Source organism: Balearica regulorum, chromosome 4 (genome assembly GCF_011004875.1).
Source record: "Balearica regulorum gibbericeps isolate bBalReg1 chromosome 4, bBalReg1.pri, whole genome shotgun sequence".
In the NCBI taxonomy this organism is placed as follows: Eukaryota; Metazoa; Chordata; class Aves; order Gruiformes; family Gruidae; genus Balearica; species Balearica regulorum.
Window position 1 is genome coordinate 47340194 of NC_046187.1, and position 23314 is coordinate 47363507.

Here is a 23314-nt window from a genome sequence, read left to right on the forward strand (position 1 = left end):
GCAACAGCTCAGGATTTACTATTGAGATGAATCTCACTCCCTGTTTATGTTGGTTCTTGCGGTAGTAGCAGATACTCCGGCTGTTCTGAACGAGGGATTCACCTTTTATTTTAAAATGTCATCAAGAGGGAGATGCTCAGCAAGTGTAAAACCTGGACATCGATTTCAGTGCGGTCTGGATGATGTATGCTCTGACAATGTGGCCCAAGGTCAGTAACAATATTGACACAAAGAGTACCCATTCAAAGTAAATATTGAAGATAAGTTAGCAGTGCAGGCACAGTAATATTTAACACAAACTGTTGACTTTTTTTTTTTTAGCAGAGCATAAGCCTTTTCCATTCATCCAGACCTACTGTATGTTCAGGTACGTAATCGCTATTGCAATTGATATTCAGTGAAAGGTTTTCATAGCAACAAGACATATGGATCGTGTTGTGTGGTTAAATTATTTAATTCTTTCACAGCTTAGTTGTAGCATGTGGAAAAAAAATGGTTTAAAATCCATATAACATATACCAGAAGCAATGAGTGCGAGTGATTTGTTTGCTACATTGATAATAGTATCCGCTTAACTACCAGGACAGAGTCAGGATTAATAATGATATTTTGATGGAATATTTTTCCCAGTCTTAGCAAGAATAAATATTCTACTGTAAAAAAAAAACCAAACAAAAAACCAAAACAAAAACCCCCAGAAATTCTCAGTGCTTCTAAGCTTTATGACTTCTTGCAAGCATAAGTAAAGGAAAAACCTTTGTTTGCCTTTTATGCTACTTTATACATGCTATAACTGTACATCACAGCTGTGATTTGTAGTTCTCAATGTCATTTTGAATTAATGGTGTAACAGTACAAGTGTAAATAAGTGATATGCCTTGTGGTACTTTATAAATAAAATTATACACCTGTCATTAAACACATCCTAAAGAATGATTTTGTGTTTTTTTAGGATGATTTGGATTTATCAGACTTTTTATTTCATTTTCTTACTTGCTTCCGTTTACAGTGGTAAGTGAATATATAATTCCTAAGATAGGCACACCGAGTAACGCAGCTTTTCTAGAAGGGGAGATGGTTAGTAACTGCAGCCTGGTCCTGAGAAGAGAGCTGTCCTGATTCTGCTGGGTTGTGCTCAGTTAAGTCTGGGTAACCCACGTAACCCTATTGCCTGAGATGGAACTTTCTAGCGGGGCTTTAGTGATGCGATCCTGCCACCCGCCCGCGCTGTCACCTCGCCCAGCACGCACGGCGCCATGCTACTGGCAGTTTCCTTTGTCGGACTGAGCCTGCAGCCAGCTCGTAACAGCGAAACTAGCGTGATGTTCAGTGTCCTACAGCCGAGAGCAAGGCCAGCAGCTTTAGCAGCAGCTTGGGAAGGGAGCCCTGTGTGGTTTGAGGGGGGGGTGCAGGAGGTGGAGTGGCACCCCGTGCTTCTCAGCTGACTCTGTGCGGGGGGAGCCAGGTTAGAGCCGCCGAGAGCTCCCCGAAGCTCGCAGCACCGTGCGCTGGCGGCCAGAGGCTGGGCCTGGCAGGGCTGGGTCCGCTGGCCCCCTCATCCCGGCTGCCAGGGAGCCCCAGCCCCGTCCCCGCGGCTGCCCTGGGGTAGGAGGCAGGACGCCAGGCCACAGCGCAGGAGCCGCTTGGCCCAGCAGCCTCGCTGGGGGACAGCAGCTGAGCCTCAGAGCCAGCAGCCTTTTTTTTTTTTTTTTTTTTTTTTTTTTTTAAATAAATGAACCCCACCAACCTTCAGTCTTATTATATATTGCCTTTGCATGAAATTACTGATTTAAAAAGTATCCGTGCAATGCCTACCTACCATCATGCTCGAAAGACTATTGCAGTAAGCATGAATAACTCCAGAACCAGTTGTTTTATTGTAAATTTTTTAGAATTCTCTTGATACGCTGGAAAATTAGTGATTGTGTACATTTTTCAATGTCAGTCTGTGTTAATGATTTACTTTGTTCAGTTAGCTAAAGTCAAACTACGAAAATTGCATTGTGTTTCCCTGAAGTTCCCTGTGCTGATAAATTATAACTAAGACCTAACACAGGTTTATGTTCAGTAATGCATTAACTGTTCTCTTGGAGGACAATTAGGTAACTCAACTTTTTAGCAAAATCTGTTTGATAAATGTAGTATCATTTAAGGAAATGTTTTACGTGGATTGAAATCTCGGCAAAACTAAAATCTTGGAACATTTCTGACACCTAGCAAATATAATTTTTGTTAAAGTATTCAGAACTGGCATAGTTTTTTTTTTGGTATTAATTTACACTAGAAGAAGATAAATAAGATCCAAAATGTCTGATACAGAAAATAATTGCAATGTTCTTTTCTTTTGACTTTAGAATTCTCTTAGAGCATTCTAAGTAATAGAAAATGCTTTTCTGTTAATGACAAAGTTGGGCAAAGAAACTCCAAGAATAATAAATACCAATTTTTAGAGAAAGAGCTTGAAAGCATATATACCAGGAAATTGAGTGTTTATAAAGTACAAATTTTGTATTAACAAGAAATTAAACTTTAAAAGATATGGGCATATCTTGCATATATGGCTAATAATTTCTTTTTCCCTTTTTTGGGGGGTAAATTATATATTTTACCCATGTGCAGGAATCATAGAATTACCTAAGTATAGTTTGTAATCACATTAACAAATAAAATTGACTTGTAATATTTTAAAACTGTAAAATCCAAAATCCAAGTAGTTCTGTTTGTTTTCATTTTAAATAGGTTTTGGTACAGTGTGATAGCTCTATAGTAATAGATTAAGCAGCTAGATAAAATGTTGTCAGTTGGGTTTCCTCCCATTCTGTAAAAATACAATATTTTCTCTATCTTTTAGCTAAGAAAAAGTACTTTTGTGGATAAAGGAATAAAAATTGTCATATTTGCTGGTTTGCTAGCCCTTTGGAAAGCAAAATACGAGAGCTCTGCAAAGCCAGCCCTCTTGCGTGTTTTAACATGGAGATCTTACAGCTGCCTTCATTCTGAAAGATGGGAACAGGTTGCCGCTTAGGTATCTTCATCGCACGGCTCTGCAGCGCGAGTGGGTTTCATGACAGAGTTCAGTATGGGATTGATGATGAATGCCGGCAGGTGCGAGGCGGTCGTAGAGCTCATTTTTATTCTAGACAGTTCCCAAGATGCTACTCCTGTAACAGCATTTTCTTCACTGAAAAGCAAGTCAGAAGGGTCTAGGAGTGTGAGGGAGCAGAAGGTTTCTAAAACGTTGGGAGCCACCTGGGACTCTGGCCTCAGAGCATCCCTAAACAAAATAGGACTGTCTTCGCATACAACTTTCTAACTCTTTTTGGTCTCTGCACTTTCCTTCTCTTGATTTTGCTCTTAATGGTGCTCCGTACTGGTCTCTCTCAGGTTATGTTTCTGTCGCTCCTGAGATCTGCCATGAGAAGGTCCCTTCCCTCTCTGCCGTGCAGATGTGCCTTGTGGCCTGTCCTGCTGCTCGGGCTTCTGCCTCGGCTCGAGCTGCCCTGCTCCAGCATCGGGTAGGAGGCAGGGAACCGGGGGAGACACCCCAGAGAGTTTTATTTCTGCTGGAGAGCAAAGACGAGACTCTCAGAGGAACTGTGCTACTCACCCCCTCACCCTCTTCTCCTGCCAAAGGACTGTCTTAAAAGGAAGGTCAATGACAAAGAGGAGCAGTGGCTTCACCCTCTCCTGGTGAGCTGTGCATCCTCCCATCTCTAATAATTTACGCATTTTGTTGTTCCGTATCAGAATGTGTGACTCAGATCTATGAAAATACATACTTCCAAGGAGGAGACCTCGCTACGGTTTTTACGCCGAGTGCCAATTACTGCCAAATAGTGTGTACTTACCATCCTACCTGTCTGCTCTTCACCTATTTGCCAGCGGCATGGACGAAAGATCCTGCAAAAAGGTAAAATGTTCACGTTCATGTGGCTTTTGCTGGTCTCCTGTGATAATTTTAGGAACTTGGTAACATTTTGACAGAACACAGGCGCACAGGGAAAACTACGGGGTTGCCATGGAAAATAATGTCATGTATCTTTAAAACCAGTGTTCTAAGAGAGTATTTGCTTAAATTTGAAAGATTCAATTTGGCAATGCCCAATCTTTCACACCCAGATACCAACCCTGCCAAGTAAACAGAACTGACTGCGCACTCCCTCCCTCCTCTGTGCCCCTATTTATTGTCCCCCATTGTCTCTCTTGAGCATATTTTTCTCACAATAAAGAACTTTGGTAGCCTGAGAGGATGAGGTTGTCCTCCCTCTCTGCCTAGTGCGTTTCTGCCCTCCAAGCCCTGGGCTCCGCTTCTCGCTTTAATGAGACCTCTTGGAGCTCCCACGTACACCGAGTAATCTCATCTGCCACCAGTGCCAACCAAGCAGATGCTCTGCTCTGTCTTTCTCCAAACTGTGCTTGTTGTCTAAATTTTAATGTTGAAGGATATTGGACAGCCTGCGTTTCACTTGAGAAACAATTATGAAAGTCTGTGTTGTACTGCAAAAGCTGTGAGTTGCTGCGTTTTAAAACACAGGTTTTCCTGCTACTTAAAAGACAGCGACACAGAAATGCTGCCGAAAGTGGATATGGAAGGAGCTATCTCTGGACATTCCTTGAAACAGTGTAACATCCAAATTAGTGGTAAGATACAGTTATTCACATGTATGCATTTTATGCTCTGTATCATGTAGCAGATGTTAGAAAATTAGCATTTTGCAGACAGGAATAGAATCAGGGAAGCAGCCAAGCAGTGATTTGTATGGTCTTTGCCAGATCTCTTTCAAACACAGCTTACAAAATCTTCCACTGGTTTCACCCTTCATCCCCAGCTATCCCCCACCGAGGCTCCCCAGATGAGATAACAAGGAAATTATGCTCCTGCAGTCACTGTTTCATTTGCTAGAGGCAGATGGGAGCACGTGCTTTAACTGGTAGCTCTGGTTCTAAAGATTAATTTTCTACTACAATTCCATTCCAGCAAGCTGCTCATACAGCGTGTGACCCTGCTTTATGACTTTGTAGAGCAGCTGCCCACCAAACAAAAGTGCGTAGTCACAAAGTGATGTTGGCACCTTCATGATTCTGTGTAATAATTTGTTAGCAGCTCCATCTTTTTAGTGTATGTGTGCTATGCACAGGGTCTTAGTGTCAGCATGCCATACCTGCAAGTTATCAGCAGGTATATATTAAAGTAAATGTGTTGTTTTAAATATTTTTTTAAACTTGTACTATCATAATGATGTCATTAAGAGATCATCAGCTTTTAAGCACAGCATAGTACTGCAGAAAAACAGAATAAGGAAGAATATTCAGTTCCTGACTTTGAGGCCAAATAGTTTCTTATGGATGTCAGCGTAATTCTTTAGTTTTCTCAGTATAGCACCTCAATATGCCAGGGCTAACTGGGTCTTGCTGTATGCAAGTTCTCCATTGTAGCTATTGGCAAATCAGTTGTTGTGCTTGCTGCTTTTGCTTGCCACTTGTCTTTCAGAGCAGTCAGGACTTTTAAAAGCCCTTTCCTGCCAACATCCCCTCGCATTTATATTTCTGAGTAGCTTTGGCCCAGCAAAATACATTTCAGTGAGATGTTATTCTTTATGCTCTATAGACTAATTGATATCACTGGAGTTACTCTAGAATCAAACGAATGCCACTAAAATGCAAATCAACCCGTATACGTTTAAAAACCCCACCAGTGGTTGGGTGACTCGTGTTCTGTGAGGAGACCCCGCTGACCGTGAGGCAAAGCCCGCACCCTGCACCGGGGGGAAAGCTGCCTCAAACCCCACGGTCCCAATTCTCCCTCTGTGGAGTGTAAATTAAATCTTCTGACTCAAATGGGAGGTGTCTGTTGCTTATGAGGAGAGAATTTACTTTTTGAACTGCTCTGTGAATTTGGAAATGGGAAAATACATTTTAGTTTTAATCCTGACTTCTTGCTTTGATGGATGTCATCATGGTTTCAGCCACAGTGGTTAGAGCTCCTCTCTCAAGTAGGCAGAGGCACTGGCAAAGTCTGACTTTTTTTTTCCCCCTGCCATGCGGTAGTATACTGTACCTATACTTCTGATTTTGTTACTAGGAGTATATTTGAAGTGTGATGTAACCAGAGTGAGCATGGGATGTGGAATCTGGATTATGAGGGCTGCGTCATACAAACTGCTATCTTTTGGGCAGTTTGGGGTGCAGTGTGGGGAAAAGAATAGAAGCATGTTTTCAGAACTTGGTCTCTCTTTTTTTTTTTTTTTTTTTTTCCACAGCTTGCAGCCGAGATGTCCACATAGGACTCGATATGGAAGGGAAAATTTATGATGCTACTATGGCTGACAGCTATCAACAGTGTCAAAAAAGATGTACCAATGACAACCATTGTCATTTTTTTACATATGCCTCAGAAACATTTCATAACGCAAGCTTTCGGTAAATACAGATTTGACCTCTTTCCTTGGACGGCGCTGTGTTTTAGTACAGTAAATCTCAGAGCAGGCTAATGTGAGAGAATTTATTCAAGGGAATAATTTTTCCTTGACTTGTCATCCTTGCAATGCTTATTCAGTCTTACAGATAGGAAAATGTCTGTAGTAAATTAGCTTTCATTTGTTCATCGGTGAGAAAGACAAACTGGATTATCGTAGCACTGAAAAGAATTAAAATCCTTTGGAGATATTGACATGCAAACGATATTGGTAGATGTGCAGCATTATTGCTCTGTTAAATTTTGCTCTGCTTATTGCTCTGAAAATAACATCGTCAGAGCAGCCAGAGAAATTCTTACATTTTTATCAGGCCTATTTTTGAGCTACTAATCTGCTCAATGTTAGTTAAACATTGTTCGGCTAGCTCCTCATTTGAAGATTGTTCTGGAGACTGAAGGTTTGTCTGGCCCATGGCCAGAACATGCACCATGGTAGGAGTTATGGGGCCAGGAGGATGGTGTAGACCAAGGAAGATGGCCTGTTGTCTTACCACTTTCTTTATTCTTTGTCACTCAGTAAAAAATGCTTCTTGAAACATACCAGTGTAGGAACTCCAACCAGCATAAAGGTGCTTGATGAGGTTGTGTCTGGATTCTCTTTAAAGCCATGCCAGCTTTCTGAAATAGGTAACTATTTAAAAATCTCTAATTCAGTTTAGTTTTAAGGGTTATGGATGACAAGGTGCAATCTATCTCTGACATGTATAAATGTTTCATTATGTAAAATAATTCTAATATTAACTTATTCTTGCAAATATAGTTAGTACTCTCGGGCACAAAGGAAGTCCAGATCTTTTTAATTTTTCCATTTTATCATTTGTCTTACAAAAACAGTTGCCTACTTTGAAGATCTAAAGAATTATTTCATAAGATTAGTTTGATGAAATTGCATGTTATCTTTGTACCATGGATACAAAAATGAAAGATAAAGTCCCATCGAAGTCCAAGATCAGGAGGAATATAAAACTCTGTAAATGCTGTTTATATACTGTGTTATGCACTCAGAAATTTTTAATGAAGACCTGCAGCTTTCTAATACAACTGGCTAATATAAACAGATATATTCTGTGTTTTGCGGGTGATTTGTGATGAAAGTAGCATCTGCGCTTGTTCCTGCAATCATTACTCATGCAAAACTCTCAAAGATGCAACATTGAACAGTGTGTATTATACCTTCTTATTCTCAATTGAAACATCTTTCACTTTTTTCTTTATTTTTTTCTTTTCTTTTTTAAAATCTACCTCCAGCTTGTCTTACTGTGTGGTATTTTCCCTTCTTAATGGTGATGCTCTTCTGCCTCCATATAGCCTTATTTTAGCTCACAGATCTTGTTTTCTCACAGAAATCACATTTTGTGGAGACTCTGCATCTATTTTTCTATATCAATATTTTTTCTTCAGACTCTGCTAGTCCTGCTGTAGGAATAGTCTTTGGAAACTACTGAAAAAAGTACTTTTATTCAGTTTCTAACAAGGAAGACCCTTAAAGGAAAAAAAAAATGTGAAGAATAAAAAAGGGAAGAAGTTTTGTTAAGAGAAGAAAACAGTTTAGCTATTCCCTCATTATGTGTATGAGAGAGAATGGAGGGAAGACTTTTGGTTTTCTTTCCAAACTCTTGCATTAAGATCTACTAGAAATACATGTATGCATGGTTAGAAGAAAAATCACAGTACTCAGGAGGGTCCTGCTCACAGACTTTGAGAAGAATTGAGGGACTGTAGCATATGCACAAACAATATGATTTTAAGTTAAAAAAAACCAAACAAAAGGCATTTGAGACTTTATCAAAGACATTTATGGTTCATGACAGTGATGACACGGCAGTAATCATCCATCAAAAGTTAAATCAGAATTTCTGAAAGCAGGTGAAGGTCAATCTTGTTCCTGCCTGTCTTTTCTTGCTTTCTGTGTCTTGAAAGAAAGGAGAGAGGGGAGAGAGAGAGAAGGAATAAATCATGGGATCATAGAAGCCTGGAGAGTCCTATTGCATCAAGAAGTCATCTAAGAAGGTCATCTGTCCTAATCCAAGACTGATCAGCTATACCTTCCAGACAGAGATTTGTCAAACGTAATCATAAAATCTCAGTACCACCTTCTGCCTTGTTGTGTGGAAAATATCTGAAATGGGGTTGTTTGAATATTTGTTCTATTTTTTTTTCTGCTGTATTTAGACTAACTAATCCTACGTTGCATATGTTCCAGTGCCGTCATTTGAAAAATAGATGCTTCACCTTTCAAAGACTTTTGAATCACAGCAAGCCTCTGTGAAACTAAATTATACCAAGAAACTTTGAGATTGCTTTAGTCATATTCTGAGACCACTGAAATCATCAATATTATGGGATTTCTGTGTTTCCTGTTCTACCATGCCCTCTTCCCTCTGCTCAGTAATACTAATGTTTTGACCATCTAACTGCAGTTTCTTTTCATGAGGAGGGGGAATATCTTTATCCTTTCTTGTGTCCTTTGCCATTAGATTTCCTTCTCCCCTGAGCAGAACCTCAACTCCTTTCTTAATGCTAATTGAACGATGCTGCATTTTTTCTTTTTTTCTTCTTCTGTTCTTGTTTAGTTACTGTCCAGTATTTTTGTCCTTTCATGCTTATGTTTTTTGAAAATCTCATCAAATTAAGAGGAGTCACATTAAGCTCTATGCCTCCCTTTTACCATTTTTCCCTTTCTGTAGTAAGATGTTCCCGGTACGTTTCTATAACTCATTGGGTAGCATTGACTGCTGTACTTTCTCAACAGCTGAAGCTCTCGGCTGCCACGTCCCATGATTTGGATCATTTCACTGTTTTTACTGTCTTTACAGCTTGATAGTTTCAAGAAACTCCCTACATGCTGGTGCTTCCTTTTTTCTTCCCTTTATTGTTGCACTGGGATTTTAATTAGGACTTCAGGTATATCTTTGGAGAAAGCAACTTGTTGTTCTCTTTCTAAGCATGGTAGTACTTCCTGTCACTTCTATACCCGTAGTCCGGTTGTGTGAATTATCCCGCCAAGCCTCTTGTTATTTTGGTCATGTCAAAGGGCAGACTGTACCTTACTCTTGCTTATTCTGCCTGCTTTTGAAATAGCATTTAGTAAAGTGTTAAGAGGATCATCCCATTATTTTTCTTCTAATCTTCCCATGATCCTCTTAGATATACCCATTACCTTAATTATTTTAGGCTTTGTCTAGTTTACTATGATTTATTCCTAACTCTGGATTTGTACACTGATCTCCACTGTTCCTAATTTGAAGGCTTCTCTATTAGATTAGCAAATCTGTGTTCTAACAGGTAATTTCTCCTCTTCTCTGTATGAACCTTATCCCTTCTCAGTAGTCCTCTCTGTAAGTTTACACACTCAAAAATGTTCTTGAGAAATAATTTTTGGTTAAAAGGTGGTGATATCTTTCCAGTTTATCAGTCACAAAGGAAGGAAAATATGACTAAGGATAGAAATGAATAATCTGTAAAGCTTAATATTCTGATGACGTAATGAAATCTACAGAATTTTGATATTTTGTTCTTGTTTTATACAGATTGTCAAATGGACATTTTTGAAGATCAAGAATTTTCGGGAATGAATATTACAAGTTTTTTCACTCCCGATATCTCTGTCTGCCAAACTACCTGTACATATTTTCCAAAGTGCTTGTTCTTTACATTCTTTACCAGGGAATGGCAAATAGAATCCCAAAGGTGAATATGACAACTAACTTTAATTCTCTAAGTAGATTTTTCTTTTTCTTCTTTTTTTTTTTTTTTTTTAAAGCACAAAATCTTTTTTTAACCACTATTTTCTTATGGAAATTTTTTGTTAAAAGATTATTTTCAGTAAAGCATAGCTTTTTATATTTTGTATTCTGAAGTTTATAATTTCCTGTGGGTATTTAATCTGTTCTCCAGTATGATCAGAGGGTTTGTATTACAGCTGCATATCTGGTGTGAATCTGAAAAGCCTTATACATATCAGAGAGACAGTAAGCCTCCAGATTGCTTTAATGAGTTAGTCATCTGGTTGCCTAGCAGTACTAAGTTATTTACTGGGAAAGATTTTTGATAAAATTAACAGGTTCAAAAATGTTTTTCCATTGAGCTTCCTTCTTTCATACTTACAATTGAGAATAGCTAAAAAGCTACATTCCACACAAAACAGAAGAATAAAATTTCAAAGGAATTTCAGGGAGGAGAAAAGCTGAGATAGCATTTATCATCTAAAGTCACCTATGTATGTATAAATACTGTACCACCTTTAGGAGTACAGTCATATGCCATTTCACAGAACCACAAAAGCCCCCTCAATTTAGAGTGAACTAGTGAACCTAGTGAATGCGTTTTCACATGAAATACTTTCACAGATTTAAAAAAAAACCAAACACATTTAAGAACCTTCCCTTACCAGTACCTAAAAAATCAACTTTAGGATGTGAACAGATTTAGTTATTGTAAAAAAATTTTCATTTTAGAAATCTTTGCCTTCTGAAGACATCAACAAGTGGGATACCAGAGGCACTTATATCAAGAGAAAATGCTGTATCAGGCTTTAGTCTCCTAAATTGCAGAAGATCCTTTCCTGGTAAACAATAAATTACAATAAAAATACTAATTTTGAGTTAATCAAATTAATAGACTTTCTGATGCTTGGAATGCACTCATTCTTACAGCCTGCAATTCTCGCACTTACATGCATATGAATTTTTTGGGACATGAACTCAATGTTACGTATACTAAAGGACACAGAGCCTGTCAGCAGGTTTGCACAGATGTGATCCGCTGCCAATTTTTTACCTACTTTCCCCTCCAAGATTCATGCAATGAGGAAAGGTGAGATATGTTTTTTTAAATGTTCAAAAATTGCTGAAATAATCATTCTGCAGACTTGGTGACGGGGTAATGTATGTGTTCTGCTAAAAAAAAAAAAAAAAAGCACAAACTGAATCTTTGCATTAATTCATTGGCAGAAAGTGTGAGTGTCACTTAAGAATGTCCTCGAATGGATCTCCAGTAGGAATAGTACATGGGCCAGGAAGGATATCTGGATACTCACTAAGATTATGTAAAAAAAAAGCCAGTACTGGTAAGTAAAACTTCTTTCATGTAAAAGAGACAGTGCTTAACTGATTTCAGTGCAGGAAGCCAAAACCTGGGATTCTCTTTTCTCTTTTCTTTCATTGTCTCAATGGAATGCCTCAGGAAGTTAGTGTTCTGAAAAAGTGAAGTCAGCCAGGTCTGCTGCACATTGTAAACACCAACAGTAGCACTATGAACTTGAATTTAACAGACTTTATGATCATAAATCATAAAGGGATTAAAATGTGTCATGTATCACCTTCTTTGCAATAGATTGGTCCCTAGTCAGGGATTAGCATAGTCTCACCTTCATTTTTCATTGGTGAGTGCAAATTATCTTTAAGCACGGTTTTAAATTATTTCTACAGTGTGTATGCAGCATTCTGCAAAAAATATTAGGATCGTTGGAGGGACAGACTCTTTCCCTGGGGAATGGCCGTGGCAAGTCAGCCTGCACGTGAAGTTGTCCCGTCAGAGACACCTCTGTGGGGGCTCTATCATCAGCAACCGGTGGATCCTTACAGCTGCTCACTGTGTCATGAGGTGAGGCCTAAATGTAAATGTACAAGGAAATAAAAAAATTCCATCCAGCATATGAGTTAAGTTGAGGTCTACCTTTCAGAAAAATAAAAACAAGGGCTAGAATAAAATAAACTCTTTTAATGTAACCAAAAGGTGAACTTTTAAGGTAGACTATTCATATCCTTCATGTAACTGGAACTCCATACTTTGTTGCTAAGTTATTTTAATGCATCTAGAAGATGAAATTCTACAGCAGACACCAGATACCTACAGAAACTTAGATATTCTCATGAGATACAAGCTTTTTCTTATTGTGATACTATATTATCTATCAAGGAAAATCTGTTGCTAGGTGTTATTGAAATTCATAAACTTCAAATGACTTACCTCAGAGTTTTCTCTGTGGCACTTAAGAAATGGTTCTATTCTGATAGCTTCAGCAGCAGGGTGCTCAGCAAGTTAACTTCTTTGGCCAGGATGCAAAGTAAATCTCTGTGGGGATCCAATTAGTCTGCTTCTGGTATTTGAGCTACGTATCTCTGCATTACATGAATCATCCAGATCCCAATTGTTCTGGTTTTCCTTTAACAGGTTTTTTTTTTTTTCCCCCCTGAATTCTATCAATCAGTCAATTAATACCCTATTTTTAATGCAGATTTCAGCTGTAAGAACAAAATTTCAAGCAGCCAATACCTAAGACATTGTTAATTTGTGCTGACGCATATAGTCTGTATCGTTAATCAAATTACCATCAAATTTGGGTCACGAAATTACTTGTGTTGTGATGAGCTGATTTAATTGTCATGCAGATGATTCATTTCTTTTATTAGGTCATCATCATCTGTAAAGCAGGTTATCCTGTTAGTTGCAGAATGAACAAGTGTGAGGCTACAATGCAGTCTGATGGGAGAAAAGGGACAAGTAACAGAGAAAGAGAGGAGGATGTTGACCCCAAAATCAGGCATTTTTACTCATGTGGTGTAGTATGTTACCCATTATTGTTTTCATGTGGAATAGTATTGTCAATATTTTGCCTCCAGTGGCAAACTTTATAAATGTGGTTGAACTCTCTAAAAAACCCTACATAAAAAATATCATTCTCTACCTGCTATCCAGTGTAGAAGTTACCAGTATTATAACACGTGAAGGTAGAAGATATGCAGATATGCTTGCAAAATAAAAATTTAAAAAATAGATTTTGTTAATTGGAATTAAGCCTAACTGACATTTATGAATTCATATATAAAAATCTTCAAAGTTTTTGGAAAGTTTATTTAAGACAAATTTTGCATCTTCTTCATTGCAAAACTTCTAGGTTGCCTTAATGGTAGAATATCACAATGAAATATCCCTTAAACTTGCTCAAAGTAAAGTTGGAATCAGAGAGATTAACTGGAACTTCTCATATACGTCTATGATATTACACTTTCTAATCCGTATTTACACAGCTAGTGTCATTTTCTGAACAAATAAGTGTCAGAATAGACTCTATTTGAATTTATATTCCCAGCCCTGTTTTCATTACTAGAAAAGCTGTTGAGTTGGAATGAATGGAAAGAATCTCAGTTACTACTTCAGGGCTTGCATTAGGCCCTTGAAAATTAAAATTAAAAACAAAAAAAAGGGAGAAAAGAAAAAGAGAACATAAAAGAAGGCAGAAGGGGAAAGAGGATGAAGAAGGATCAGGACAATGAGAATCTGAACATGAGAGAGAAAACTGATGTGGGGGTGAAAATACGAATAGGGAGAGGAACAGAAAGAAGTGGAGGGAATGGACAAACCCTTTTTTTTTTTTTAGTTTTGAGAGTGTGAAAATAAAACATGGAAAGAATGACCTCAGTACTGTACACTCAGGAGTAACAGAAGATGTTGGCATCTGCACACAAAGTCTAAATCAGTGCAAATCTTTTGCCACGGACTGACTGTTTGTCTTTTTCCCTCAGTCTTGAGAATCCCAACATTTGGCGTGTTTATGCTGGTATTTTAAAACAATCAGAAATGAATGAGGATACGCCCTTCTTCAAAGTGGAAGAGATTATTGTTCACCCTCAGTATAAATACGCACAGACTGGATATGACATTGCTTTAATGAAACTTGATAAGCCTATGAATTTTACTGGTATGTAGTGTATTTCAAGAAGAATTCTGAAAATGTGCAGGATGACACAGGGCTGGAATTGGTACGGCAGCGCGTGACACCTGGGCTGGCTTCCTTTAATATGCAGTTACTGGGGTTTGAGGAGAATCTCATTCTGTTGGCTTTGAAAAGAAAATGGGTGGCTTTTATTTATGTGACTGGAACAATATATAGCGTAAGGGACAAAGCATGACATGGAGGCTTTCATCAGGGGTCGTGTAGGTGCCCACAAAACCTTAATGTTTCAGTTGCCTCAGCTGGTCAAACTAATATTTTTAATCATGTTTTAGATCTTCAACTACCTATTTGCCTGCCATCAAAAGAAGACGCTAACATACTCTATACTGACTGTTGGGTAATTGGATGGGGTTACAGGAAAGAAAAAGGTACAGATAAATATTTAAACAGTGAGTTCTTGTATTTGCAAAATACACGTTGTTAAAAAATATCGACCTGCCTTTTTTTTTTTTTTTTTTTAAAGAAAATCCACTTCTTAAAAGAAAATTCTACTGCATTCTTGGCTACCATTATTGCTATCTGGCCAGCACTGTAATATAATTCTTAATTCTTACTTCTATTAAGACATCATAAAATATATATCAGAGGTGTATGAAATTATCATTAAATAATTCTGTGCTCTGACACCAAATTATATTTTATAAACTGTTTGATTCAATAATTTGAAATGTGTAAGAATGCGACCTTAAATATATCCTGTACAGCCCTCAAATACTCTTCCTTAGATTCTACTTAATGTACTGGCACACACCAGCGTAAATCTGGAATGCACACTCCTTTTCATGCTCCCAGCTGCAAAAAGCCAACAGACTTATTATGGAACTGTGAGGTTTTGAATTACAGCCTGCAAATAACCCATGCTTTTTTTTTTTTACATGATTGTATTCATATGAGACTGAAGTACATTGCTTTTATGATTCTGAAGGCTGATTATAAACAATGCCAATGACTTTTGTGTTTTGATAGTAGATGAGATCTGAACTCCCCTGATTTTATATGGACGTAGCCCAAATAGCTGTTAATTTGCAAAGTCTATTTTTCAATGTATTTTTTATTTGTATTTTTATATGTGTAATATTTATGTGCATACACCCCCCCTCTATTTAAACAGTGCCCTTTCCTTTACGCACCTTCATATTTGAAAGGTAGAGTTCAATTCAAAACAAATTTAGGCAGATATTGTATAGGCTAATTTCTTCTGTTAATTTCTAAGAAAAGACTGCTGTCAAATCCTCTTATTTACTCTCTGTGCAAATTTCTCCATCCTGTAAACTACTAGGGCATGGAGCAGCACAGATTTGGCAACTGGGAGATTCCAAACCTATTGTAATGCGTCACTAAGAAATAATTGTTAATAACAAAAAGCAATGCTCATAATGGGAGGCCAGATTCCAAGGGCCGATGTCCTGAAAGCCATACTCATACGAGGATTCATTGCAAATCACAAAGGAGTATTGCAGCTTACCCAGTCATGAGACATAAAATGGCATTTAAAAACATCCAGCTTTTCAGACAATTCACATTGTTTGCTAAAAGAAAAATAAAATTGGTGTCATGACCATCTAACAACACTCTAAGAGCAGTGGCCTTTGTAACATCACTGTATGGGGATTTCTGGAGTTTAATTTTAACTTTGATTTTGCTATAAGCAAACATTTCTCTGTTCATACTGCCTATTGCATAGGTCGTGTAGAAGATATTCTTCAGAAGGCTACTGTTCCCCTCATGTCAAAAGAGGAATGCCAGGCAAGGTACCGGAAGCGCAGAATAGGTGACAAAGTGATCTGTGCTGGCTATGATGATGGTGGAAGGGATGCTTGTAAGGTAATGAAAAGAAGTAGTATATAGTCATATATTCCAACCATTTGTTCAAATATGTAATTGAATACTGTAATTATTTTTTAATTGTCATTAGAAAAATATGGTTCTCAATAGAGCTGTCGATTAACTTGTCACTTTTGCATGTCAAAAGCACTGAAAATCAAAATATATGCAAAACATTTCATATGTGACATTGAAATCTTTAGGGATAGATTCCACGGATAAGAAACTCTGAGTGTCTGTATCTGTATCTCTCGACCATTTAGGGAATAAAACACTATTCCTTTTGAGTATCAGAAATCCAAAGAGAGCAAATGTAGTATCTCAAAGCATTTCTCCAATTAAAAGCAGATTTCCTGTGGGATATTTTTATTTCTTGACATGAAATACAGTAATGAAAGCTTATTTTAAGGCACTGTGTACAAACCAGAAGGGAGGATGCTAGCAATGCTATTAAAATGCGTGGGGAATGGAAGGCGAAAGACAACCTGAGCAGACTGGTCTGTTCATTATTAGAATCAAAAATGTCACAACAGCATGAGTTCAGTGAGCCAAATTCTCTGCTCAAATGTAAACTCATGCACTTCCATTAATTTAAATATTCTGAGTTAATTTATGCAAGAAAAAAATAGTTGGATTAGAAAGAATAAATTCTCTACCAAATACAAAATTTTCACTTTAAGCATTTAACAGTTAACGTTTTTATGTTAAAATGTTACTATGATTGGTATTGAGTAATTAGGAATGAAAATACTTGGAGCCGGGAGGTAATTTTTCCACTATGCCAATTAAGCTTTCTTTATCTGATACAGTGTACCAGAACATGGAGATGCTCTTTTATAAAAATAACACGCTTGCTTTTGTCTCAACAACTCATAACAGCTACACTAAAGAACCTTATGTTCAGAAGGGTCAGTCTGGAATAGGAAAAGAAAACAGATTTTCTGAGGGGGACAGAGTCACTGAAACAACACAAGCCACGTAGAGAACTGAGGTTTACATGCTAAAACCAAGGTCATAAAAGAAAACATTGGCAAATTCACTGTTTTTCTCACTTGCACATGTAGTCTTCATTGGGTTTTTAATCAGTGTATGCAGATAAATTAAAAAAAAAAAAAAAAAAAGCCAGTAGTTTTGAACCTTCATGGGAAGTGGCAATTATTTGCAATAAGTGGAAAGTATTTAGAAGTCATTTTACTAGAAAAACAGAAAACCTGCTTTAGTACTGTGTTAAATTAGCCTTCAGCCAAAGTGATTGAAATCCAGGCAATCATGCTGGTATTAATGCTGGATGATGCCAATTTTAATCAAGGTTTTCTTTGAGAGAGAAATACAAATGAGAGCTCTTCCTTGCACGCTCTGTCTTTCTCTCCTGTGATGCAGGGAGATTCGGGGGGGCCGCTGTCGTGCCGGCACGAGGAGGTGTGGTATCTGGTGGGCATCACCAGCTGGGGCGAAGGGTGCGCTCGCCCCAGGCAGCCGGGTGTCTACACAAAAGTTGCTGACTATTCGGACTGGATTCTGGAAAAAACTACGTAGCATCGGGAGTTTTCTACTGGCTCAAGGTGATGCTGTGGAATAATAACCCCAGGAGGAATGTGACGAAGTGTATGAGCGGTTTTTTAAATGGTGCTTCTTGTTAGCCTGGAATGTAAAAGACTTGATTAAAAAAGTAGAAAAGCAGGAATGAATGAACTTTGCTAAATACTTTTACTAAATAAAAAGCAGTAATAAAAAGAAACTCTGTGGTCACTGATTTGGCAGGGGAAAAAAAAAAAAGTCCGAACCACTGATTTCTTCTGTCCTTGCTAGCATAAAATGGGAGTGGATGAGGTTGCAGGGCATGTACAGACCTGGGAGCTGGGCACTGCTGCTGACTTCTGAGGTTTAGACACAGCAATGGAGATTTCCCTCCCTTGTCCAAATTCAGTTGAAAAGGGCCAACCAGTTACAAACTTACTAAGGGGCTTGGGGAAGGGAAACTGAGGCAGGGAGAAGCCTGTACAGTTGTTTAATCTTTGTTTCCTTGGGGAATTAGCCAAAAAAGTGGCAGTACTAACCCAGAAAACAAAACCAGAGGCCTTGGCAAGCTCTTTGTTAACTATTTTACAAGTATGGTAAGAGTGCTCTCTTTCACTCACATTATTTAATTTCTGTGGAAAGTTTTGAGATAAGAATGATGATGTGGGTTTGCTTCCCTTGAAGCAAAATATCCAGAAAGTTGATAAAAGTATCATCCCCTTTAGAGACATCGTATGTCATTGGTCTCTAGCACAATATATTTTTATTTTCCAGATCCCCAGCTCTCCTTGATTAAAGAAACAGCTTTCTCCTTTTCCTTTTTCTCCTTTTCTCCTTTTGTCCCTTCTCCTTATTTTGTGTCAGGCAGTAAGTATGTTTCATGGCCAAAATTAACACTAGTGTGAGAAACAGCAGTCAAAAATTTATTCCTTTCCCGTAGTAAGAGGCAGTATTTCACACTGAATCAGAAAGGAAGGCACAGGACTTAGCATTGTCTTTCACAAACTTCATTAGCTTGTTTCCTAATCATCTACGTTATCTTAATTGCTGAAAATACGTTCTAGAGTGCTACTCATAATTACCGCCCTCCCCACACTGCGTATGTTGCAGAGATAAACAGCAGGAGTGGCTTTACAAGTAAATGAGGTTGTGAAAATTAGAAATTAGACATGTGACATATATGGGAGAAAACAATCAAGCTGCTGAAAATGACTTCTGTGGTTTTTTTTTTAATGCTTTATTTGCAAATAACACTAAGGAAAATATAATTCCACAACTACAAGCTTACAAACAATTGTATCTGTGTCCAAAGAGCGCCTGGGGTCAGAGCGCTTCTTGGGATGCGCAGCGCTAAGCTGACCGCAGTCAACACCACACCTGAAATTCCAAAGCTGTGTTCAAAGGCTGGGGGTTTCCTTTCGTTTGTTTGTTGTTTTAAGAATCAAAATTCAAAGCAGAGATGAAAACAGTCCAAACACAGCAGGAGGAGAGAGGGACTGGTGCTGCTGCAGGCATACCTTAGGGAAGAAGGGTGCTGCCTCCCCTCTGCCCCGCAGCGGGCTCCGGGGGACAGGGCCTTGCGTTGCTGGGGCTGCACGGTGCTGAAGGTCTCCCGCTTTGGGAATCTCCATGCAGGCTGAGGGTGTTCAGAGGGCCAACAGGCGAAGGGTGGCATGCAGTGAGGGGATTGGAGCCAGGGGGAGAGGGAAGGGGAAGGCATATCATCGTGGCGGGATTTTTTGCCAACACTGCAGAAGCAGAATAGGAGATAAAGGTGGGGGCTGATGTTCTTTTCATGCTCTGTTTAATCCGCAACCGGTTTAAAATATCAGCAAACCTCAGACATGCTGTCAAAAACCTAGAGACTTAAATAAAGGACTGAGAAAGAGTAGGAACAAGTAGAAAATACAGCAGCAACAACAACAAACCAAAACAACTCCCCGGCTCCTCACCCCCAGATCCCTGGTATTCAAATGTGGGTCTGCCCTTGTGGGGAAGGAATGACGACAGCTGGAAGAGAGCTGCTGAGGAAACAAAGGAATTGCTTCAGTATGAAAACAGAGACAAACACTCTAAAGAATCATCAGGAGACCATCTGAAATACCCATCTGCCAATGCCTAGGCTGTGTATTTCCTAAAGAGCACATGTAATGTCAAAGCGATAACCTTTAACGCTTTCTCATAGTAATGCTGTCATCAGCTTCTTTTTCAAATACACACAAACCACATGTGCTTTCCTTTTTCTTTTTTTTTTTTTTCTTTCTATTTTATTCACCCCACACCCACTCTGTTACAACTTTCCAGGTTGTGGCTACCGGAGCAGTGAAGAGGAATGGCAGCTCAGCAGTGCTCTGCAGGCCTCTGGACCTCCATGTTTTGTTTCTCAGAGGTATACCTGGTGACAGCAATATGCCAAAGGAAACTTAGCTGTTCCTATGGAAAGATTAAAGGATCTTAGTGACCACATATGTCCCTCATAAGTAGCTGTTGACCAGATAAAATACCTTACTCCAATATATTTTCGCCTAGAGCAGATATTGTTCAGTGAAGTTTTGCATTAGTTCTCTGTTCATCCATAACAAATTCCTGATAGCGAAAAGTGAGTAACAGGAATAGATATTATGTGGAGAATGCAGGAGTTTCTGGTAGCTACATGAAGTCCTCATGACTTCATTTAAGAACTACTACATGAGGGAACGTCTGACCTTTCTGTGGATTTATACACCAGCATAATATGTAATTCATTGAGACCTTTAGACTCATAAATAGAAACACAGTGGTGTTATTAAGTGTTATGTTGCTTAGGCTTTCTGCTATCAATAGGCAGCTTGCGTTAAATGAGAGGCAGTTTATGACCTTTATTTATTCCCCCTTCTCCTTTACCTCCCTGGGGACAAATAATTTTTAAGAACCAACAACCACAAAACTTATCACAATCTCATTAAAGAAAAGCCTGGCCTTATACTTTAAATCTGCCTCTGTTTATGTTGGTACAGAACATAAACATCAGTGCTTTAGTTGTTATTTTGATTAATGGCAAGTGTCTGTTGGTGTCTTATATTCAGCTCTTTAGTTACACTGAAAATCCATAAAGCTTATTATCTTACTTACACTAGATAGGCAGAAATCTTGCAAGGGGCAAGCACTACTGTTGATGTATTGAATGGCAGCATTAGTCTGTCCTGAGTTTTTGTACAGGGAAGGTCCCCGATCCCAGAAATTTACGGTCTCATTCAGGCACAGATGGAACACTCTATACGTGTCGCGATAGTCTGGAGAGCAATTAGTTCATCATAAAGCCATACTGTGGTGCTGCTCTAGTGGACTCTTTAACTTGTAATAGCCTTCTCTGTAGTCATTTTAATAGAATTGTAAACCAAACAAAACCAGCTTCCCATTAAACTGGTGATGCCTTATATCTGAGGTTCAAGTTTGTCTTCTTGAAAGTGACCTGAGCTGGGAACAAGAAGACATGAAGCTTCTCATTTCTTCTGCCTGGGAGAATTAAAATTTCTTACAGTGAAGATGTACAGAAATCACCGAATATGCCCATTTCCTCTACTTCCCCAGCAGAGGGGAAGGGAATAATTTGGTATAGGCTTTTAGTATAAGTTCTATTTGTTCTGTGAAAAATTAGTATTTTGCTGTGATGAAAAATGCATCTCAGATGCTGAAAAATATGGAACTGGATGAAATAAAAATAATTCATAGTGGAGGTCTTCATAATAGAATTCACTCAGTTAAATGAAAATGTGGATTCTTATTCTCTGCCTAATTTCCAGTATGTACGGAGGATTCTTTAGGAAAATATTGCTCATTCATTTTGTTTATGAAATATCTGCATTATAATATATAAAAATGCATTTCCACTTCATGAGAGTTAATGCAGTGCAGATGTAAAACAGTTGTTTTGCATCTTAATGTTTCTTAGTTTTCATAGGATCCTAGAAAAGAGATCTGGAGAAGGTCTTTAGAGATTAACTAGCGCAACATCCTGCCCTCATGCACAATCATGAACCCCTATGTCGTTCATGACTAGAGTTTCTCTAGCCTCTAGCAACAGAGGTTCTGCAGTCACCTTGTACAAGCAATTCCAGTGCTCAACAATCTTTAACACTACAAGGTTTTCCCTTATCACTGATTTAAATAATCTTTCCTTCAGTTTAATTCTAGGACTTCTTGTGCTACCTGCCATGGAAATAGAAAATGGGGAGGGGAGAGGTTGGGTTTTTGTAGTTTATTTTTTCCATTTTCTGTTTTCACCCTTTATATATTTGATACTCTTCTCATATCACAATGTGATGTTAGCCAGTGCTGAGTCAGTTCCTACATTTTCATTAGCTGGTTTGTTTGTAAAGACCAGGAAAGGGGGATGAGGACACTGAAGGAAGAGGACTATATGCACAGGGTTATGTGAGAAGAGATTAAAAGGCGCTGATAGGAACCAAACCTGAACTTGAAGTTATTGAGACAAGAGTTGGAACAAACAAAACAAGAAGCAGTGCAAGATGAAGAAAGACCAGCCCAAATGGTAAGTACTCATCTAGGCACCTGGAACTGAAAACCTGATGGAGCACCTAGATGTCTCTTCCAGGTCCACGCATCCAGGACATGAAGATTAATGAGGTATGGTGCAGAAATGGGCTAATTAGCTCTTTGTGTGCTAGAAAGTTGTAGAGTTGGCTGAAGTGCAGTGCTACCCTAACATGACTGTGCTGCACTCAGACCTGAGCTTATTGACACATCTCTGCGATGATTTGCTGCTCTGCACGTGTGAAATGGCCCAAACTGTGTCTGTTCTTCCACACCTTCTCCACTGATCTTAGCATCTGGTAGATTTTGTCTCCCCGATTATCTCTTTACTCATTTTTGCCCCCAAAGATCATGGATGGTGATGTGAAGAATGGTCTGATTTTAACTGTCATAGGAGATCTGGCGAAATCACTCTTTTGGGGTGTTAATGGGTGATGTGGCCTCCCTGAGGTTTATTGCATTGCATGTCCCTAGTGCAGCATCACTTTTTCAATCATTCCTGTTGGCTGAGTGCTGCTTATGGAAAGGTGCTTCGTATGGAAACACCACGTATAGCACTCCTGAAGCTTTTGTGTTTCTATGCTGTGATTCCCTTGTCCTGTGCATGGTTCACTATTTAAGAATTTAAGCGTGAGCATTTTAGTTTTGAACTTGTGCCCAACACATTGAGTAGAGAATAAGACATACGCAATGTGACTGGGGGAAGAAGAAGGAGCAGTGACAGCTCATGGGGGACAGGGGGAAAGTATAGAAGGGGAAAGACAAAGGTACATCAGCTTTAGAGCTGCTTCTGTCTTCTGGGCTTCCTGGGATTTGACTGTTTTGGCAGATGGCTTGAAGCCATAAACTCGTCAGTGATCACTGAATGCAGCTACTTTTCTCTTTTGTTGAAAGAACTGTAGTGAACAGTTAAAAAATTTACATGGCTCATATTGGATCAGTCCACACAATCCAAAACTTTGGACTTCAAAGAGTCCAAAACTTTAAGGTGGGCAGAATGGGCTGGTGGGAACACTGAAATAACTACAAACATGGAAAAGAAATGGAATAAAGAGGTTGTATGTTTCCTTCCAGTAAGGGTATTCTGCCTATCTACAGAAAGGTGTGTATGGCTCTCACTAAGCTTCTGATTTCTTTAACATTCGCTGCATGGTCAGCTAAATATTAGGGAACAAAAGAAGTGTTTTCATAGATTCTAAAATAACTTGTAGTAGTTTTGTCACTAG

General features: G+C 38.7%; 1 protein-coding gene across 4 annotated transcripts; it reads left to right on the forward strand.

Annotated features, from left to right (window-relative positions):
- Positions 1 to 15: 15 nt before the first annotated feature.
- On the forward strand, positions 16 to 17776 carry LOC104637415 (coagulation factor XI). 4 transcript variants are annotated; one of them, XM_075752006.1, is made up of 16 exons: positions 44 to 209; positions 325 to 367; positions 953 to 1011; positions 3748 to 3910; positions 4535 to 4641; positions 6261 to 6420; positions 6993 to 7102; positions 10006 to 10165; positions 10933 to 11042; positions 11200 to 11290; positions 11428 to 11543; positions 11905 to 12079; positions 14002 to 14177; positions 14486 to 14581; positions 15898 to 16037; positions 17418 to 17776. In XM_075752006.1, exons 1-16 carry the CDS (start codon positions 47 to 49, stop codon positions 17571 to 17573), a joined length of 2025 nt encoding a protein of 674 aa, XP_075608121.1. In that variant the 5' UTR covers positions 44 to 46; the 3' UTR covers positions 17574 to 17776. The 4 variants fall into 4 exon arrangements, 3 of the variants coding, with proteins under 3 accessions (XP_075608121.1, XP_075608122.1, XP_075608120.1); XM_075752005.1 differs by having other exon boundaries at positions 46 to 209; positions 11131 to 11290; XR_012835348.1 differs by lacking the exons at positions 6993 to 7102; positions 17418 to 17776 and having other exon boundaries at positions 16 to 209; positions 11131 to 11290.
- The last annotated feature ends 5538 nt before the right edge of the window (positions 17777 to 23314 follow it).